The 21,390-nt window shown below is 39.9% G+C and overlaps 1 protein-coding gene across 16 annotated transcripts in view; it reads right to left on the reverse strand.

The window, feature by feature from the left end:
* Positions 1-1,219: 1,219 nt before the first annotated feature.
* TNS3 (tensin 3) overlaps positions 1,220-21,390 on the reverse strand; it is a 258,468-nt gene continuing 238,297 nt past the window's right edge. For 15 of the 16 annotated variants that reach the window (XM_083823142.1, XM_083823137.1, XM_083823136.1 and 12 more), the window contains 8 exons: positions 21,080-21,211; positions 16,955-17,050; positions 13,717-13,794; positions 12,218-12,295; positions 7,976-8,144; positions 6,582-6,650; positions 6,390-6,416; positions 1,220-4,614 (listed from right to left, as the gene is read on the reverse strand). In XM_083823142.1, coding sequence (XP_083679268.1) covers positions 4,470-4,614; positions 6,390-6,416; positions 6,582-6,650; positions 7,976-8,144; positions 12,218-12,295; positions 13,717-13,794; positions 16,955-17,050; positions 21,080-21,211 — 794 coding nt within the window. In that variant the 3' untranslated portion in view covers positions 1,220-4,469. Of the gene's footprint in view, positions 4,635-6,389; positions 6,417-6,581; positions 6,651-7,975; positions 8,145-12,217; positions 12,296-13,716; positions 13,795-16,954; positions 17,051-21,079; positions 21,212-21,390 lie in introns of all 16 variants that reach the window. The other variant, XM_083823140.1, reaches the window with a different exon arrangement.

A 21,390-nucleotide genomic window follows, 5' to 3' on the forward strand; every position in this document is an offset into this window, starting at 1 on the left:
TGGAACAGGTTGCCCAGAGAGGCAGAAGACTGAGGGGAGAAATCATTAATGTGTATAAATATTTGAGGGGAGGGTGTTGAGAAGATGGAGCCAGTCACTGTAGAAGGGTGGTGAGGCCCTAGAACAGGTTGCCCAGACAGGATGTGGAGTCTCCTTCTCTGGAGATATTCAAAACCCACCTGGATGCTATCCTGCGCAATCTTCTCTAGGTGATCCTGCTTGGCAGGAGGGTTGGACTAGATGATTTTCAGAGGTCCCTTCCAACCCCGCCCATTCTGTATTTCTCTGATTCTGTAAACTAGTCGTGAATACAGTTAGGATGAATATTAAAAGAAGATTTTTATACACTGGAGCAAAGAGACCCCAAAGCAGCCTTCAAAGTGGAGCAATACCTGTACATGTGTACACAAATATATCTGAATTCAAGAATGGAATTTCAATAGAAAACTGGACTCTGACATAGAAGATCCACTGTGCTATTGCGTACTTGTCATCTGTTCCACATTATAATTCATTCTGATAAAGATTAATAATTTTGCAATTAATTCTCTCATGTTACACCTATGCATAAACCTCACAATGGTCTGTAGCAATGAATAACAGCCAAGCATACTTAATGAAAAACTTCTGCCAGCCAACACCTCACAGAAAATGTATTAGCATGATATACCAGCGTTTATCACTCTCAGAAATAATCCCAATAAAACATGTATATAATCCAACACCTTCAATGTGTGGCTGATGCACAGATTTTGTACTCAGAGAACTATTTCAGTCAGGGCTTAGATATTGCTACCCCCCACTCCACCCACCCACACCTCCCAACCTCCACTTCTCTGGAAGTTTTTCCAGTGTAGTCACAGTAGAGGAACAGTGGCTACATTGGAGTCATTTAAATGGATACAGACATCTCAGAAGGTGACAACATATATTCTTCCTTCTTATAATGAAATATGCAATGCAGGCAAAAGGCACTTTTGTATTATTTTAAAAGCAAAAGATCTAGGAAAATCACATGCTCTGGCTAGACTTTAGCAGCTCAGACTCCGCAGAATTTTGTAGAGTCAGATTCCTGAAAGAAATCTTTAAAAAAACAAAGTTAAACCCTTACTTCTGCATGCAACCTGTTCTCACTTCACCAAGATTTCCCTCATTAACTGGTTTTGAATGCAAGAAAGTAACTTTCTTTCAGAACAGATTGTCCTGTAACATTGTATTGTGCAATTTCACTTTCATAATTTTATTATAATCTGAATATCTGAAGAAAAGAGAAAATGACTATACAAAGAATTTATAGAACATTCATTTACATACTGGAGACCTTTTGCTGCTTTACAGTTTGAAGAAAAAGACCCCAAAAAATCACTATTTTAGAAGGTAAATACAAGAAGGAAACATTAAAATTTTAATGATAATGTTGGATACATGGGAACCATGTAATTAAAAACATGACGCTTAGCATTTTTGTAGTATAACACTGTAAGATAATAGTATATTTAATAAGCAGGTTAATAGGAGCCTGGCTAAATACATGTGTCAACTTGCTGGCATTAGTTATGAAACTGCATATACACATCTACCAAAAACCTTGGAAAGCAAGTGCTGTATTAACTATTTAATCTTGTATTTGCCATGAACATAAGTTTCATGAATATCCTTCTACATACACTACACAATGGTACATACTGAACTGTTTTGCTTTCTGCAATTTTTAATTAATTAAAAAGCAAAAGCATGTGACAATTTACCATCCAAAGGAATGCATAATAGAAAAACTCCCTTAGAAACAGGGCAACTTCTTTTTCCTACTTACCAAATAGATCTGAACTCCCAGAAAACACCACCAAGAGTGGCAGCATTCATTTCCTTATGTTCCTGAATTCAGCATGCCTTAAGAACACATTAGGAATAAAAAAATAAAGCCTCAAATGGAAATGACAATATATGGGGAAAACATATGCTATATTTTCAGCCCGAAGGCCAACACTTGGTGTCTAATAAGACAGGCTGAAATTTAAATGTCACCTACAAAAGTGAAAAAATATAAAAATTTCCTTCTCATTTGAATGCTCACAGCATATCAGATTTATTGCATAACATTTTTCTACTAGGAAAACTGACAATCTAATTGAGATGCCAGCTGATTAAATGCACTGGACCCCACCTGGCTGAATAGATTAGGCAATTGGATTCTTGGTACACCAGGAGAATACTAAAAGGAAACTTCTCACGTTTCAAAAGAATCAAAGTTCCTAGAAATAAGAACTGCATTTTTGGAAAGTACATAAACACCATTTAAATAGTGTGGATAGTACATAAACACCATTTAATACCTCTGTGTCAGAAGAACAGAATTATTTGGTAAAAATCAGTGGCACTTGCCTTTGTTGCTTCAATGGTAGCTACAATGCTTTGGATTGCTTCACCCTTCTGCAACATCCAATGCCCACTGTTACTAATACACCACTTCCTGGTCCAAATACATTGAACTTCAAATCCTTATTCTGTCTTTTCTGTCCCATCCTCCACCCCCACCCTACCTCCAATATAAAGTTATTTATACAAAACTGTTAACTAAACAATTTGGTAGTATTTTTTGCTGTGGTCACTGAATAATGTTTCCATGGTCCTAACAAATCAGGGAAATTAGGAAGAAAGCTATTAATGAAAAACAGATCATCATTTATACAAGCGTAGTTTATATAAACGTAGGGCAAACGTAGTTCAGATTGGTGGAACATTCTTACCATACAGCCCAGTGTTTTCCACTTGGTTTAGCCATTATTTAGGAAAAGAGGATGACAGGATTAAATACACAAAGTGGATACAGTTACTAGTTAACCCTGTGCCTCATGCATCCAGTATGCTGAATTCAGCATGTCACTTTAAACCTTAGGTTATTAACGTAATGTTGACAACCACACATGAAAGAAACAGAGGCAATGAAACTTTCAGTACTGTTACTCTGCAGTTGCTTTATTACCCTCAGTTCTGATACGGAGGTCTAGAACTGTTCTTTGGTGAATGGGAATTACACAGTAGACCTCCTTGTGAAAGCTTACCTTCCTTGTGAAGATTTCCGCTCTAACCTACTTTATCCATTTCCTGTAATTTATCATTGCTGTAAAGCTAATTAACATTTTGTTGTGCATTGAAAATACAGATTTGTTTAGAAAAATATACAGAGATATGTACAGGTGTGACAGCTGTACAAATCATGAAACAAATGATCTCAAGAAATGGGACAGAGTAACAAAATAAATTCCTTTGGGATCTCTTATCTCTATAAAGCATAAAAATAATTCCTACAGATTAATAAAAATTTAAAAACATAGCCCCAAAAGTTCAATAAAAAGGGGACTAAAAAAAAAACATTTACATAAGTATTCAAAGGGGGAACAAATGTTACTACCAAAACAGTATTGCAAAGAGACATGGAAATGGGTAGTAGCTTGTCACACAGTAAGACAAAAGTCAAAATATGAAACTCTGTTGTCTACAGCAAGGCACATGCTATACACACTTATGCAAAATACTGCTAAAGGGCAAAGCACAACATTCTTGTTTAAGGATATCTACACGATATATCAAGATCTGAGATTTACTATAAATAATTTGGTACCAGCAAAAATATATAAATTATAAAATTTTATTTGTTTTTCCCTCATTTTTATCCTGCAATTATTAAAACACAGTATCTTCCCTTAGCTCTTAGTATAAAAAATACAGAAAAAAAACAATCACAGAGTACATTTCCATGCAACCGGTGTGTTTTTTTCTGCCACCTCTTCCCTATTTAAAATGATTCAAGTTAGAACTGCCCAGCCTTGCTTACACTAAATACAGAGCAATCTCCCTGAATATTCCACATTGCTGTTCCTTTCTAAGCAGAAATAAACTTGCACAAGCCTTCTTTTCACATACATATTCCCCTTCCTCCATTCAGTTCCCATCACTGATTCACATAAAGATGAAGAGAATAGCAAATGGTCTCCTCAGACCATCATTCTCTCAAGAACATGTTTGCAAGGCGTATAGCTACCATTGATGCAACTATGGCAAGTTTCTTTGTGGAGGTTATATGAAACCTTTGCTGCACTAAAAGGTAGCACAGTCTAGTGAGTGAATATTTCTGCTCCAATAAATGATGAGAAATTGCATGTGAACATATATTAGAAATCCTTCAGGAGAAAAGCTTTTCATTTATGCTTCATTCAGGTATGGGCTACATGGGTTTGGGTGGCAAACAGCTTCTTTTGCTCTGTCCTTTGAAATAAAAAGAAACAAAAAATGCTTTGCTAAGTAAGAGTCATCTTCAAAGAAAAGACTGAACTCTTGCAAACATAATGCGGGGAGACTGTCGTCTGCTTTCCTTCTTGGGAATAACATTGCTGCTGAACAGACTTCCTCTCACAGCACTTTCCTTCAATGAAGTCAGCGAAGAGCTCTGAGTCAGTGCTGGAAAGGTGTCACATCTTCTTCTGCGATCCGATCATGACCTTTGATACAAAGTTCACAATGGCACTGGCAGGTTGCTCTGGATCGTGTTCTGCAAATAGGTGGCACACATTGTCTGTGGCACTGCCTTGCTTCCTGGCAACAAACCCAAATACTCTGCAAGGGCAACAATCACACTGTATCAGAGAACAGACAGGTATTGTCTCATTTCATAAAGCAAAAAAGATACTGTAGAAACCAAAACGACAAGGACAAATGCACAAATCATATTTCATCTGATGTAAAGGACAAGGTACTGTGTGACAGCTAAAAACAGTGGTCCAAATCACAGAATGGTTTGGGTTGCAAGAGAACTTAAAGATCACCTAATTCCAACCTCCCTGCCATAGGCAGGGACACTTTACACTAGACCAGCTTGCTCAAAGCCCCATCCAACCTGGCCTTGAACACTTCCAAGGATGGGGCATCCACAACTTCTCTGGGCAACCTGTTCCAGTGCCTCACCACCCTCAGAGTAACGAATTTCTTCCAAATATCTAATCTAAATCTACCCATTTTTAGTTTAAAGTCACTACTCCTTATCATATTACTACACTCCCTGACAAAGAATCCCTCTCCTGCTTTCCTCTAGGCCCCCTTTAGGTACCAGAAGGGTCCTATAAGGTCTCCCTGGAGCCTTCTCTTCTCCAGGCTGAATACCAACTCTCTCAGCCTCTCTTCATAGGAGAGGTGCTCCAGCCCTCTGATCATCCTCATGGCCCTCCCTTGGACTCATTCTAATACTTCCATGTCCTTCTTGTGCTGGGGGCCTCAGAGCTGAACACAGTCCTTCAGGTGGGGTCTCACAGGAGCAGAGTAGAGGGGGAGAATGACCTCCCTTGACCTGCTGGCCACACGTTTGATGCAGTCCAGGATACGGTTGGCTTTCTGGGCTGCAAGCCCATATTGACAGCTCACGTTGAGCTTCTCATCAACTAACACCACCATATCCATTCTCTGGCCAGCCTGTATTTCTGATTGGGATTGCCCTAGCCCACATGCAGGACCTTGCACTTAGCTTTGTTCAACTTCATGGGGTTCACACAGGCCCTCCTCTCAAGCCTGTCAAGGTCCTGCTGGGCGGCATCCCTTCCCTCCAGCGTATAATGTCACCTGTCCCTGCCCTCCCTTTAATACTAACCCATGGACTGCACCAGCCAAATCAGAAGCTCCTCCCTCAGTGGCTCAGGATGGCCAGAATCAGGTAAGCATACTATCCCCTTTCTTCTACTCTTTCTGGTTTGCATCCTGTACTGTTTGCTGTCAGTGTCATGCTACCATCTCTGGCAATATATTTAAGCTGACTCAGTACTGCTGTTCTCTTACCTATCTTTGAGTTGGGGAGTTTGGTGTGGTGAGAGGCGTGTGTTGGTGCAGGTAGAAGAAGGGTGTCAGGGAGGAGACAATGACGTTGGTATTCAAACAAAAACACTTTGCAGTCCACTGGTAATTATATATTTATGTCCGACACTAGTATTATTAGGATTGTTTTCATGTATGTGCTTTCAGGGAGGGGAGGGGGATTTTATTTTTTTTAAAGCCAACAGTCTATGTGAAACAAGTAAGCTTCAGTTAGTTTTAGTGGCTAAGTGACACTCAACTGAATAGCAAATGGCTGTTTTCATTTCCAAAACTTTATGCAAATCAGACCTGCAATGTAAACAAACCATACTAACTCTGGTTCCAGCCATCCAACCATCACTTAATTAGGCCATTACTTGCAGAATTGCAGATGAACTAAATTGAGTCTAACTGCAATGGACAGAGAGTTTTACCTTTCTGCTTTCCCTTCTCCATCTGTGACAAAGGTAACTAGAAAGCTTACAAACTGATCACTGTAATGATATTCCTAAAACATTCAGTTACAAGAGACTCAGAGGGGTTCAACTTACTTTGCAGAAAGGCCATCTTTCATCCATCTTGACGTCCATAAGAAAGAAATGAGAAAAAAATAAAAGAAAAAAAAGAATGGAGAAATAAAATCACACTTCCATTAGGTTTTGTTGTTTTGTTGGTTTTTTTTTTGTAGATAATAATACAAATAACATATATAACATATTAGAAATAGTACTTGTCTTGCTTACTTTCTGTCTTGTGGATCCAAGGCACAGAAAATAACAGTGTTGGCTGGATAATGTCGCCGAAAGAAAAGTCTGGATAGGAGGAAATAAAATATTTTAGAAATAGTTAAGATGCTTAAAATTTTAAGCAATGAACAGATCTAAAAAATCAACCATATTTAGTCTAAATTTAATAATGGCAATATATAGGTTTTATTATCTCTGAGTTTGTTTTAAAGCCAGATGAACTATATGAGTCATAGAACGGTTTCCATTGGAAGGGACTGTAAAGATCACCTCATTCCAACCCCACTGCCACGGGAAGGGATACCTCCCACTAGATCAGGTTGATCAAAGCCCCATCCAACCTGGCCTTGAACACTTCCAGGGATGGGGCATCCACAACTTCTCTCAGCAACCTGTTCCAGTGCCTCGCAACCCTCATTAGGAAGAATTTTTCCCTAATGTCTCATCTAAATCTACCCTTTTTTAGTTTAAAACTGTTACCCCTTTCCCTATCACTACATTCCCTGATAATAAGTCCCTCACCATGAACTGCTCCAACCAAATAAATCCATATTTAAAAGAGTAACTTTAAGTTTTGGACCATAAGAAATCTGACCCTAAAGCAAAGAAAAAGAACTAGAAGTATGACTTTTTTTTTCTAAAGACTGACTGCTTATATACTATTTTAGTGGGAAATACAACTTCTTGGAACTTGTGAATAATTTGATTAAGTTGCTAAATATAAGGACTCCTAGGTGTTATGATTTAAGGTTTTCTCTTTGATTTGCTACAAATGGTTTCAGAACCCATGGAACTAGGAAGTCTCGCCTTTTTTTTTCTTTTTTTTTTTTAATTCATAATAAATTCCTGTCATCCCTCCACTATAATGGTCAGTTTTCAAATCTAAATACTTTTTAGTAGCCCTAATAGCATTCAGTACAGAGTAAATATAAATTATTTTTTTATCAAAGTAGTTTACATGTACTAGGCTATCCAAAGCACTATTTCAAATACTGGCAGCACACACTGCTCATTCAGGCTCAGTTCAGTTATACTGGTGAAGGATACTGTGAAGATAAATTACTTCACTGAATAGACTGAATATCAAATGCTCTAAAAGCATTACTTCCCATTTTTCTGAAAAATAACTACAATGAAAAAAATGCCATGGCAAAGTAACCTTCCAGAGACAGAAACTGCCATGTGGAAGAAATGCCTACATCTTAAAATATTCATCCTCCAGTACTGCAGGTTGCTGGCAACCTCGAGGGATAGCAGACGTTGTTCTTTACGCAATCCTAATATCATCTGAAACAGAGACTGTAGAACATAACTAGAAAAACAACTCAACAGCAAGTGACATTTGTTGGAGACAAGGACAGATACTCTCTCCCCATTCTTCTTTTGCTTACTTTCTTTGATTATCTGTCAGTGTGATTCCCTGTGCAGACACCTTGAAATGGACAACAGTTGAGATGGGAGAAGGATCTTGCATCAGCGTCAAACTCAAGGCTTTCTGTACTGCCTGGTAACCTGTGAGGGACTCCATCTCCACCGAATTCAGATACCAAACATTACACGCTGTAATGAAAGATGGAAAATACTTTGGGAGGTCATTACATCAAAGCAAGCAGACAGGAATCTTCTGAACAACACCAAATAAAATGTAAATTTTCCACCTTTACAAAGTGAACAGAGAAGATTGACAAAAAAAACACCACATCTATTTGTACCTCACCATGTCCCACTGTTGCTTCATATTTTAAGATGATAATTCTGGAGTTCATTTTTGGAGCCTTTTACTGCCCCATTGTTTTTAATTCAGTTACAACAGCCAATGAGAAAATACACATTTTCTTCAGTATAAATTGATACATTTCACATTTTCAAATGGTGTTTGTTACCTTCAAAGGAAACCATTCACTCGTTTAGCAAGACAGTAACAGTTTTCTCCCCTCAAAGAACTGAGGATTGCTGCAAAATTCATATCTCAGTAATTCTGTACTGCTTTGTATGTTTAGTAATTTTAGGGCAAACAAAGCAACTTCCAAATTGAATTAACTACTCAATATATTAGATTGATTCTTTACCTCTGCATGCACTTATTTTAGGAGCCCTTTTCTTCTCCTACAGATATTAGTATCTTCTGGTATATCTCTATAAAAAGTAGCTCATTGGTTTCTAAAGCTACCAAACAGTTAATTTATTTTTTAATCTGGTCTCAAAACAAATCTGCAGTGACCAATAGGACCGTAAGTATTAATATTATATGGCACTATATAATAGTACTGTAATACTGTATCGCACTGTATAGTATTATACAGTAAAAATGGCATACAGTATTATGTAGTATTAATTATTAAGGTTGTATAGTATTAAAAGAAGTATTCACATGATTAATTACTTTCAACTTGTGTAAAGTCAAAGTTACAAGCAGATTAATAACATTTTTGAAACTGAAAAGTTCTCTTAGTCTTATTCTACAGCACAAGAAATAATTAAACACATCCATAACTGAACACTGATACCAACAGACTTTGTGTTTTGGTTAAAACATTTGTGTAAGTATACAGGAATGAATTTACAACTCTGGCAGCAGATGTGTGCAAACTGCCATGCTAACATTTGATTTGTTATCAGTTTAGCCTGCCTTGCCAACCTTACTATGAAAGCAAAGATTAAATGAAAAAGCTCCTCTTTTCATATGGCTATTCTGTAATTTGACTAAAGCCTTTTCTTAATACTATTTACATAAAATACACAGCTAGACACTGACACTTTCAAAACAACTAAGCAGTCATCAATTTACAGACTGCATAAGTGTAAGTTTGATTCCATCATGGCTATCAGCCCAGTAACTTCAAGCTCTGGAGGTTGTCAGTGAAAGAAGGGATCTAGAGATTTGATTTATCTGATTTGTAAGTGAAAGGATTCGGAAATGTATTTGTGCATTGGCATGCTAGTTTCAATAACTTTGTTTGAAACAATCACTATACAATTCATACAGAGAGGCCTTCTTCACTAAATTACGTACTGCCATGTCTACCCAAAATTGTGAATAACATTCCAAACCATAAACTTTCTTATTCTCACATGATTACTGTGTATGTTTGCTACAGACCTAAAAAGCTCTTCGTTAAAACTCTGAGCTTTTCCCACCAAAGGAAGCTTGCCATGTTCCCCAGCCACATTCCTCACCCCTTTTGAAGCTCATATAAAGGGTTTCCCTTCCTTTGCAACAGCCATTTCACTGGCATCAAGAGACCTTCTACATGACCTAGCCAACCTTACTGTCTAGATTGCCATTAGTGTGATAGCTCAAAAGCAGTCAATAAATACAGTAGATTCCTTTACTTGCGTAGCACAAAAATAGTAAATTGTATCTTTTTCTAAAGTTCTCTAAAGTGTAAAAATGTCAGATTAAAAAGTAGAATACAGAAAAGGAAAGGTGGTGAGAAAGGCTGAAATATTTCTCACTTCAGAACGTCATGTATGTATGGTCTGATCTAGACAGCTGATGGGTTATCAAATGACAGCAATCCCACAGAAACCGTATTCAAAATTAGAATGAAAGGAAGATGCTTGTATCTTTCCTGTAAAGTTGCTGCTCTTATCTTTCATGAGTGGCATTTGTAGTCATGTCTGTGCTACCACTGATAGCTATGCAATACGGCCAGCTTGAGTATCCCATGCTGCTTTTATACTGGGAATGTGCTTTGTCCAGAACACTAAATCCCTTCACTCTACTAGTGGAAACAGGTATGAAGAACTTGGACTTATCTGAGGCACAAAATTTGGCTGTCAAACAGGAAAGTTAATAAAACGAGGTCTGTTTTAGGGAAAAGCCACTTATCTGTATAGTTTCTAGACTTTGGTTGTCAATCTCTGGGATTTGTAGTTTAGCTTCTGCATTTAGATAATGATTGGAAATGCCTATTAGGTTTTTCAGGCAGCTATATAAATCATCATTCTAGGAAAAACATCTTTTTTTGCTTGTGCAGTGAGAAAAGGGTGGGGTGGAGAAGGGTAGGGAAATGTTTGGCAGGGAAAAACTGCATCTTATTTGACTAAACTACAGGTGCCCACACAAGCTTAGATGTTTAGAAGAGAAATAGTTTACATGTGTCAGTGAGGAACTCGACAACTGGAAAGCTATCAACTGGATAGGGATCTCTGAAACACAGAAAATCAGTGGGAAATAATGTGTCAAGGCAAAAGACTGACAGTATCTCCTAGCTACCTTATCTAGTCATGTTCCAACTCCTTGTTTAAAAACAAAACCAACAAGACAGAAAAAATATATATACTGTTTCCCAAATGATCCATGATGTGACAATCCCCATAAGGAGTTATCTGAATACTGCCCCAAATGGTGTAAGAATTATTTCTTTTTATTTGAAAAGCCTTGCCCAACCGAAGAGAAACCAGCATTTCTAAAAAGATAGCTTGTGCCCATTTTGCTGAGTTTTCAAGAGAAGTCTTTTAATTCATTTTCCTTGGCTTTTGCTCTGTTGGCTACAACAAACACCATCAGCACTGTTATACAGAAAGGTCAACAGGTGCTCATTCCTGGCACAGCGTCACTAAGGCCAGCCATTGCCTCAAATGCTTGATTAGAGCATTTGAAGTAATACTGCAAATTTTTAAGTCAAATTGCTGCATAAGCAAGAGCAACACACACACTCTCTAGAACTCCTCAGCTTGGCAAGTGCCCCATGCAGAAGCATCCCAAAATGGGTTAAGGGCAATGAGACAGCATTCTGATAAAGGCACGCCTGGCTGCAACATTTTTGCTTGTGGCTCTAGTTGTAGGCTAAACTCAAGGAGGAGCATCAAACATAGTGTATTCGCCTGCTCTAATGGGACTAAATCATAGAATCATAGAAACATTAAGGTTAGAAGAGACCTTCAAGATCATCTGGTCCAACCATCACCCTACTACCAATATCAACCACTAAACCATGTCCCCTAGTGCCATGTCCCCAGCACCACATCATTTGGTGGTAACTTCGTCAGGGTTCTTCTGTTATATCACTAAAATGATGGTAATACAACTTAATTTGCAGAATGGATACTGCAGTATGCATAAGAATTCACAGAACAGCATCCAGTGGAAAAGGTACTGGGTATTTCCTAACAGCATGCATCATCAAGCACATGGCAATGTTTTTATTTTTTTTTGCTTGTTTGTTTTTTCAGATTTATTGGTGGATAAGCATTTTTCAGTGGTATTTTTTACTTCTATGCTGAGAATTTAACCCTACCGAACACTTTCATTTGTTGCCATTTGCAGACCTCATAGTTCAAGAACTTTCACGGAACACAGGTTGAAAACATCTTCTCAAAGTTTATCATTATGAAATTAATGTCACTGCTTACAAATTGCTGTGCTTGAACGAACCCATGAGTACTTCAAATTGTCATGGGACACACAATGGGAAAGCAGATACAAGGTTGTACAACTTAGAAGCTAGTTACAGAAAAGAGAAAGAACTTTGTATATATCCTCACAGTGCCCTTTACACTTCTGCACAGTACTGTAAATATAACTATTTTCTTTAATCATCCTTCAGTCCAGTCTTAGCATCAGTTTTTCCCAGCCTGTAAAATATAACACTTAGTGACAGTCAAATGCAAGGGGAAAGTTTACTAACCTGCACCCTGCTTGAGAAGTTCTGTTGCTGAGTTTGCAGCAGTCTGCGGAGAAGTTTCTGCTATCTCTTCCAATGGATCTGAGAACAGAAAACACTATCCATGTCTTGTTTGTACTTGGATAGACAAAGCAATGCACATGGTCAAGTATAAGTCTAGCTTTTGTAAATGTGATTTCGTGTACTGGATAAGTCTTGGCCAGAAACATTAAACAATCTTGCATCTGCACCTATAACCACTCATACCATGTGGCTCTGTTGTTGTTTTTTTTGTTTTGTTTTGTTTTTGTTCTGCATCATTTTTTACCTCCAGTGCTGCAGGAGGGATGTTCAACATTTATTTCCTAATAGTCACAGACATAATTACATATACATGCCGGAGGTACAGAAGTGCTACCACATTAAAAACTATTAAGAACTATATTCCCTCACAACAAGCTTGAAGTTTTCAAAATAGTGCAATTTTAATTCTGTAATTTGTATATTTCACACTAATTTAGGTACATGGTTTGTTTCCGAGATTAAATAAATTAATTGTCTTTTGATTTGGAAGATAACAACATAATTTTTCTTTCTTCTTTCTTATGTAGAACGCAAATATCTAAACTGTAAAAGCAGCAGTAGAATACTTGCCTCCAAATCTTCTGTTAAAATTAGTGAGAAAGCTGTACATCTGTATGTTATTTCAATTATATAAAAGTGTGTAAAATATCTCCCAGTGCTGTATTTAACATTACATATACTGACTTTGAATACATTCAAATGAGGAAGATATCCAGGACAAGGCAAAAGTTTCAGTTCTATACCTCTGCCAGAACAGCAAGAGCCGAGGAGGACAAGAACAAGACTTACAGAGGATCTCTGCACATACATACCACTGCATGCTTTTACGCTAAAAGATTTCATTAATATATTTGCATGAGTCAAATGCTGTGTTGGAGCACTGACATATGGTCTTTAACAAAAGCTTGAAGAGTTCAATAAAAAACCACAGGAACGTTTCACATTTCAATAATACACCTGGTGTTAACTTCATGTGGGAAAATAGCAGACTGAATTATGGGGAAAGCATAGGTGTATTCTGCTGTGGTCTTAGAGTGGTTTATGAAATCATCATTACCAAAATTAGAATTACAGTCCCATGATGCAACACTGGCTCCTTGATCATTTACTTAAACAATATTTGGACTTAGGTAAACTGCTGCTTCCTTCCTGCCAGCATCATATACACATCATATACACAGCACTTTCTGTCCTTCACCCACTTGACTTCCCTGAAGCCCTAGGTGGTAACCCCGAGCTGCATGAGTGATTACATCTAACCTCACAGAGGTGCAATTTCATATCTGAGAAGTACATTTGTCTTCCTACACGATAGATTACTGTGCTAAATTCTGTGACTCTCGTATGATAATGATTGGAACATCACAGTACTAGTCTGCTCACAACTTTGAAGCAAAGCCTTGGCTGGGCATATCTCTTCTGTACTATAACAAGCATACCTCTGTCTGGGATGAGGAGCTTACAGGGCAATGCCAGTGGAGTAATGGAATGCTGGTATACCAGAGCAGTCAAACTCCCTGTGGTCAGAAATTAACAAGATATACAAGATTAACTTGGTGGACAAAAATAACACTTAACAGTTATGCTGGCTTTCAAATATTTTATTGACCAAGCCCCCATCCCCCTTCATACATACATACACAAATTTCCTTTAAAAATATTTTTGTGGCACCTAACCCAAGATCTTTTTTGCTCAACTTAAGTGGATTTGTGTTCCCCAGCGCTGTTCCAGTTGCACGTACTTAACTAAAGTCATTAATCACAATCATACAATCCCTTTCTTTGCTTAGACGTATTACTGAAATCCTAATCTAAATGTCTGCTTCAAATGGAAAAAGTGCAAAGATGATACAAACAATAACACATGGATGTCAGTAATTTCCTTTCAATGCTCTTAATATCTGCTACATTTTAATGTAGCAAATGTAGTAAAACCTTATGAAGAAAGTAAGAGCACAAGGGGTCAATGCTATGCAATGAAGAAGTGAAAGAGTGAGCTCTACTTCTTAGCCACCCAGCTTCCGTTGTCTAGTGCTTTGTCTACATGTGCCTCTATTGTACATTTATAAAAGCATAAAAGATGGCCTAGGCAAAAGCTCCCCCGCCCAATGCAACACTGATATACATAATATTCTCTATTAAATTATCTTTCTTTTAATTAGTGCCATAAACTCTGATTTTTTTTTTACCACTTTTACCATTCAGACTTGGCTTCAATTAAAATAACTGTTAGTCATCCTCGCCATTAGCATGTAAGACCATATATCCTGACAAAATTCAATCCGTCTTTACTTCAAACAGAATTTAGTCATTTTACACTTGCACGTTTTACGATAGAAGATTCCTTCACAAGTATATTGGGTGTAAATAGTAAGGTTTGGTAGCATGAGGAGAGGCGAGAGCTGCCCCATGCCAGTTCCAGCTGGCTCCAATGGCCCCACAACAGAGCATGGATGAGTCCCTCAGCCAAGCTGGTGGCACCTCTGCAGAAATGTATTTAAGAAAGGGCAAAAAGAGCTGCACAGAGGCAATGAGAGAACAAAAAGCATGCAATACAGCAGAAGGAAGACCAAGGTCAGAGAAGGAAGAGAAGGAGCTGCTCCATACGCCTGATCTGAGATCCACCACACTGCCATCCGTGGATGACCCCACACCAGAGCAAGTGGATATTTCCTGAAGGAACTGCAGCCTGTGGAGAGCTCGTATTGAAGCAGATTTTTTTTTCCTGAAGCATGGCAGCCCATGAGAAGAACCCATGATCCAGCAGGTGAAAAGTGGGAGATGGAAGAAGTAGCAGAGAGAAATTGTTAGGTACTGACCAAATTCCAACCCCATCCCCTCCTGTTCCACCTTGGGTAGGATAGGAGTTGAGGAATCTGGGATGAAAAAGTGAAATTGAGCTTAGAAAGGGCAGAAGGAAAGGTGTTATTTTAATGTTCGTCTTTGTTTCTCAGTACATAAATCTACTGGCAATAAACTAAATCAATTTTCCCCAAGTCACATCTGTTTTCTCATTGTAGTAACTGGTAAGCAATCTTCCTGTCTTTATCTTGACACATGAGCTTTGTAATCCTGCTTACCTCACCTGTCCAACTGAGGTGGAGGAATCAGTGAGCAGCTGGATGGGTATTCTGCTGTTTACTATAATGTGTAATGAGCTTTCATTGTATTATGGCTGAAATGCCATAATGCACTTTTTTCTATGTGAACGTCCCACTCTGTTGTCATTTTAGCTACACTGTATAAATACAGTACAAGTCAAAATAAGGCAAAGGTCCTGAATAAATAAGGCCCTCAACATTCATCTAGCTAAGTATAGTGGGTTTACATGGCAAGGTTTTGGTAGCAGAAGGCTGTAGGCACGACTTTTATGAAAAGAATCCAGAAGCTGCCCCATGTGAGATAAGGGCCAGCTCCAGCCAGCTCCAAAGGGACCCACTGCTGCACAGAGCCGAGCCCATAAGCAATGTTGTTTGTGCATCTGTGAGAGCATATTTAAGAAAGGGGGAAAAAAAAGAAAACAAAAAGCAACAACAACAACAAAAACTGCTGCACAACAGCGGCTCGGAGAGTAAGGAGGGAGAACCAGCCCTGCAGCCCCCAAGGTCAGTGCAGCAGGAGGGCAGGAGGAGCAGCAGTTCCCCTGCAGCCTGTGGAGAGGCCCCTGGTGGAGCAGGCTGTCCCCCTGCAGCCCATGGGTCCCACAGTGGAGCAGATCTCCACGCTGCAGCCCGTGGAGGAAACCACAGTGGAGCGGGTGGATCTGACCTGAAGGAGGCTGCGGCCTGTGAAGAACCCCCAGTAGAACATACACAGGGAACTAGAACAGACAACCTGCAGCCCATGGAGAGGGGACCACACAGGAGCAGCTGACCTGGCAGGAGCTGCTTCTCGTGGGGGACCCATGTTGGAGCAGTTTGATCCTGACGGATGGACCCCATGGTATAGACCCATATTTGGAGTAGTTCTTGAAGAGCTGCTGCCTGTGGGCAGCCCCCGCAGGATTGGTTCGGGGAGGACTGCATCCCGTGGGAGGGACCCCACATTAGAGCAGGGGCAGAGAGTGACTGTGAAGGTGCAGCAGAGGCAAAGTGCTATAGACTGACTGCAACACCCTTTCCCCTGTTTCCCTGTGCTGCTCAGGGTGAGGAGGTGGAAGAGGGTGGATGGGGGAGAAGGTGTTTTTGGTTTCTTTACTTTGTTTCTTACTTGTCTAGCCTGTTACTAATAGACAATAAATTTGATTAATCCCCCTATGTTGAGTCTGATTTGTCTGTGACAATAATTGTTAAGTAATCTCCTTGCCCTTATCTCAATCCTTGAGCCCTTTTCATCATATTTTCTCCCCTTTCCCTTTGAGGACAGCGAGTGGAGCAGTTGTGGTTTACTCACCTGCACACCTGAGTAAAACCACCACACTAAGCTATCTGCAGCAATGTTGGTAGTGGTTGATAAGCATGACAGCTGGAAGCTTGAAGTGCCAGAGTGCCCTGCAGATATTCTTAACATAAATGTGTACAAGGTTGCTATTACAACAACCCCAGAATGGGTTCCTACAGAAATCTTCAAGACTTGAGCAAAGTATTCTCTCATCTCCACTCCACTGAAGTCTGTAAAACATCTCTGGCAAATGCAAACTATTTCCAATTTCTGTGCCCCGTGATGCACAGTACTTACCAAAGTATGGTTCATTTGGGCATCCTTTCAAGCGCACCCCCTTCTGAGTGCATTCAATCAGAAAATGCCTTACAAGCTCATTCGACAAATCTCCAACTGTGTTAAAAAAGAACAAGAAAGGGCATGAAGAGAAGCAAGGAACAGAGTAGTCTCACAAATTAGCAGGTCTTTATGAAGCAGTTTTCCACATTAACACCAAATGTTTTATACAAAGCATGCCAAACACATTAGAGCTGCTCTGCTGCAAGATTACAAGATGCAGTAAAAAGGGAATTCTGGGAAAAAAAAAAAAAAAAAAAAAAAACAAGCAGACAGCTCGCTTTAGATATTTAGTGGAAAATCTTTTAGTATAAATGACTGACATCCAAATATGCACTGGTGTCCCAGCTACAGAGAGGAACATGAATTTGAAAAACTAATGGCTAGAAATTCTGGTGTGCTTGCAAATTAGAAGAACTTGTATCCAATGTGACAAGGGAGTAAAGTATGATAAAATACTCACATTTCTAGTGACAGGACTGAAAATTGCTCACAGAACTTTCCAGATCAAAACAATAGAAGATTTAGCTGTACATGCATAATGATGCCAAGTCTCTCAGTGAATTTTTAAGTTTTAAAATGTTTTCAGTTTTACTCCAAGCCTTTGCTCCTAAGGCAGTTACATGAATTATGGCAATTATATGAAATACTCAGGTTTTTGTATCTCATTAAATTTTAAATACAGTTTTTATGTCCCAAAGCTCTAAGACAAATCTTGAAATTGTAAGTGGGATATAATGAAGAGATTTAAAGAATAAAAATTCCCTTGAGATTTACCATTCTTTTAAACATATACATTAATTTGCACACATATAATTAAGACAACTTCACTATTTCTTGAAGGACTAGTTCGTGGTATTTCACACCTGCCTACAAACTGGAGCTCTTTCCAAGCAATGAAAGGGTTAGTTTATAGCAATAGAGCAAAGCTACCAAATCATTCAAACCTCAACAAAAGAGCTACGAATAAATGCTGCCTTTGAATCTGGTTGTATCAGCCGCAGTCCAGTGAACACATAACCTCAAAGACTCACTTTCAGACTAATATAGATGAACGCATTAATCTGGACAGCAGAAACTTATATGCAAGCAAGTACTGCAAAGCTCACCATTTCAAACAGCTTACCACTTGCCATTATGTTCATACAATATTAAGAATAAATGAATATAAGTGTATGTAGGAAGGGGAAGCTTGGAACAAGAAACTCTGCAGGAGATTCAAGTGACCAGGAACACAGCAAACAGAGCAGGAAAACAGGGTGTGGGGCAGCAGTCAGGTGTGGCACAGCAGTTTGCACAGCAGTGCATGCAGGCAGGGCTGGCAGGGAGGGCAGAGTATCCCTCCCCACTGAGGAGACCAGCTCACCTATCAGCTGCCTGCCTGGCAACAAATCCAGCCATGGTCTCCACTAGGCAGAAAGCTCTCGCCAGAAAGACTGTGGCAACCAGACCAACTGCCTGCCCCAAAACGCGGCTGTTCAGGTCTCCGGCTGCAGGGAGTGCCTGAGCCTGTTGCTGTCATCAGAGGGTGGCATAGATGCTTCCTGCGTGAGGTGTGAGCAGGTGGAGAATCTGATCAGCCTGGTGGCAGAGCTCAAGGACGAGGTGGAGAGATTAAGTACCATCAGGCAGTGTGAGCAGGAGTTAGACAGGAGGAGCAACTCCCTGACATACCTGAGAGAAAGGCACCAGGGTGATACACCCCAGATAGTGGTGGACCCCTGCACTGTAGCTGTTAGGCAGAGGAAGGGGACCTAAGAGATGGAGAGGAATGGAAACAGGTCCCTGCTCTGCACCACAGGCAAGCCCCCTCCCTACCCACCTTGCCTCCCCAGTTGCCCTTACACAATTGGCTTGAGGCCCTAGAGCTCGAGAGATGGGTAGGTGAGGATGTGGGGTAACGTCCACACAGGAGGTCATCTAGGGAAAGGAAGTCAACTCCACACCTCAGGACTTCCTCCACCAAGAAGGAAAGAAGAGTAATTGTTGTAGGCAACTCCCTTGTGAGGGGAACAGAGGGCCCCATATGTTGGCCAGACTGCTGGCCTACCTGGGGCCTGAGTCAGGGACATTACCAGGAAACTTCCTGACCCCTCTGATTATTATCCATTACTTATAATTCAGGCTGGTAGTTATGAAATTGCTGAGAGAGTGCCAGGTCCTGCACTTTGGCCACAACAACCCCATGCAACACTACAGGCTTGGAGCAGTGTGGCTGGAAAGCTGTGCGGAGGAAAAGGATCTGGGTGTGTTAGTCCATGCTCACCTGAACATGAGCCATCAGTGTGCCCAGGTGGCCAAGAAGGCCAACAGTATCCTGGCTTGTATCAGGAGTAGTGTAGCCAGAAAGACCACGAAGGTGATCATCCCCCTGTACTGTGCTCTGGTGAGGCTGTACTTCCAGTACTGTGTTCAGTTTTGGGCCCTTCACTACAAGGAGGACATCTAGGCCCTGGAACATGTCCAGAGAAGGGCTATGAAGCTGGTGAAGGGTCTGGAACACAAGTCCTTTGAGGAGCAGCTGAGGGAACTGGGGTTGTTTAGTCTGGAGAAGAGGAGGCTCGGGGGAGACCTTATTGCTCTCTACAGCTACCTGAAAGGAAGTCGGGGGGAGCTGGGGGTTGGCCTCTTCTCACAGGTAACTAGCGATAGGACTAGAGGGAATGGCCTCAAGTTGCGCCAGGGGAGGTTCAGGTTGGAAATTAGGAGAAATTTCTTCTCAGAAAGAATAGTTAAGCACTGGAATGGGAAGCCCAGGGAGGTGGTGGCATCACCATCCCTAGGGATGTTTGAGGAAGGGTTGGATGTGGTACTCAGGGGCATGGTTTAGTGGGTAATAAACAGCTGGACTAGTTGATCTGGGAGGTCTTTTCCAACCTATGATTCTATGAGACTGAACAAATTCGTACCCTCCAGGACGAAGCAATTGGAATCAAAGCTAAATATCACTGAGGGTGAATTGGAAGAATGCTAGAGTCTTGATTACAATTTTCTTTTGCTACCACTTACCTGTAGTACAACTAACATAAACTGGCTCTTAAACACTAGTAGAGTTTGAACTTTCATGTCTTCCTGGATTTCATTGATCTGATGAGAAGAGATTAATAAAAACACCTACAGCTATTCCATTTGCCTCCTTGCAGTTGCTATCACCAGTGCACCCCTACTGTCTACCTCAAATTTGACACTGCAGTGGTTCTGTTGATGTTTCTTGACTACAAAAGGAAGTATTATATGACAATTTTTAGTAAGAAATTATCTCAAGATAACATATGAAGTGTAGAGAATTCAAAAATGTTATTGTAATACAGGTGGATTGCTAACCTTGCCACTTCTCTCTGAGTAAGCTTTAAATCTTAGCAAAAAGAAAAAAAGAAAGAGAATGCAAAGCACACTTCCATAACCACAACACTAAGATTCACTGCCTTCCTGTGATCTATGTAGCTTTTCTCCCCAGGCAATGAAAATCACCCCATTTCCTTTCTAGTAGCACCAATGAGCCAAGAACAGTACAGATAGTGCTTACTGAGATCTCATAGATTGATTTATGCTTTCCATGTGTTCATTTTATCTTTCACAACTATCAGGTACAAGTTATATATGGAGGCAATGGAGCTGGGAGAGTATGCATATTTCATCACTTCTTTTAAACAACTATCATCTTTCCTTAGGGAACCCCCTGAGATTTTTCTCTAATGTAGAACTGTCTCAGAACAAAATCCTGGGGTCAAAAATATTCAACATCCCAGCCAAGTGAAAGCTCTGCATGATGGTATGAGGATGAAACACAGACTTCTAATTGCTAGGGAGGACCCATTACAGAGATGATGGTTTTTCTATCAGGTTGATAAGGTATGATACATGTACTGCCACAATATACATACATTCACAAGCCATGGTCAAACTGAAGAACAAACAACATCTTATTCAGTCCCATTCAATGTGATACTAGTGCAAGGAACTAAACAGAGCCTGTAATTCAAGTTGCACTTACTGGAAGTGGGAAGATTCCTACAGATTAACACACAGTAATACAGACTTTCTAATGTGTGGCTTGTTAAAGGACAGATAGAAGGCATACAGTACCTTTCTTATTTAACTGCAGAACAGAAGGAGGTGGTGTAGCAACTTTCATTGCTAGCCCATAGGCTCCCCGGAAGGAATGACTGTCTCGAACAATAAATGACCCAGGCTCCTTGTCCTTGAGAACAGCAATGGCTGTAAAGAATTTTATAAAAGAGAGAGAAAAACATTTCCAGAACAATAAACACACTCAAAAATTACAGGTGCAAATCTATAATTAAAAGGAGATTAAAGAAAATAAGATCCTTTATATGTCTCCATTGCTATAGAACAGACTATAATTGAACATATTTGGGGGGATCTGACTGAAAACA

The sequence above is a fragment of the Anser anser genome (genome assembly GCF_964211835.1).
Source record: "Anser anser genome assembly, chromosome: 2".
Lineage (NCBI taxonomy): Eukaryota > Metazoa > Chordata > Aves > Anseriformes > Anatidae > Anser > Anser anser.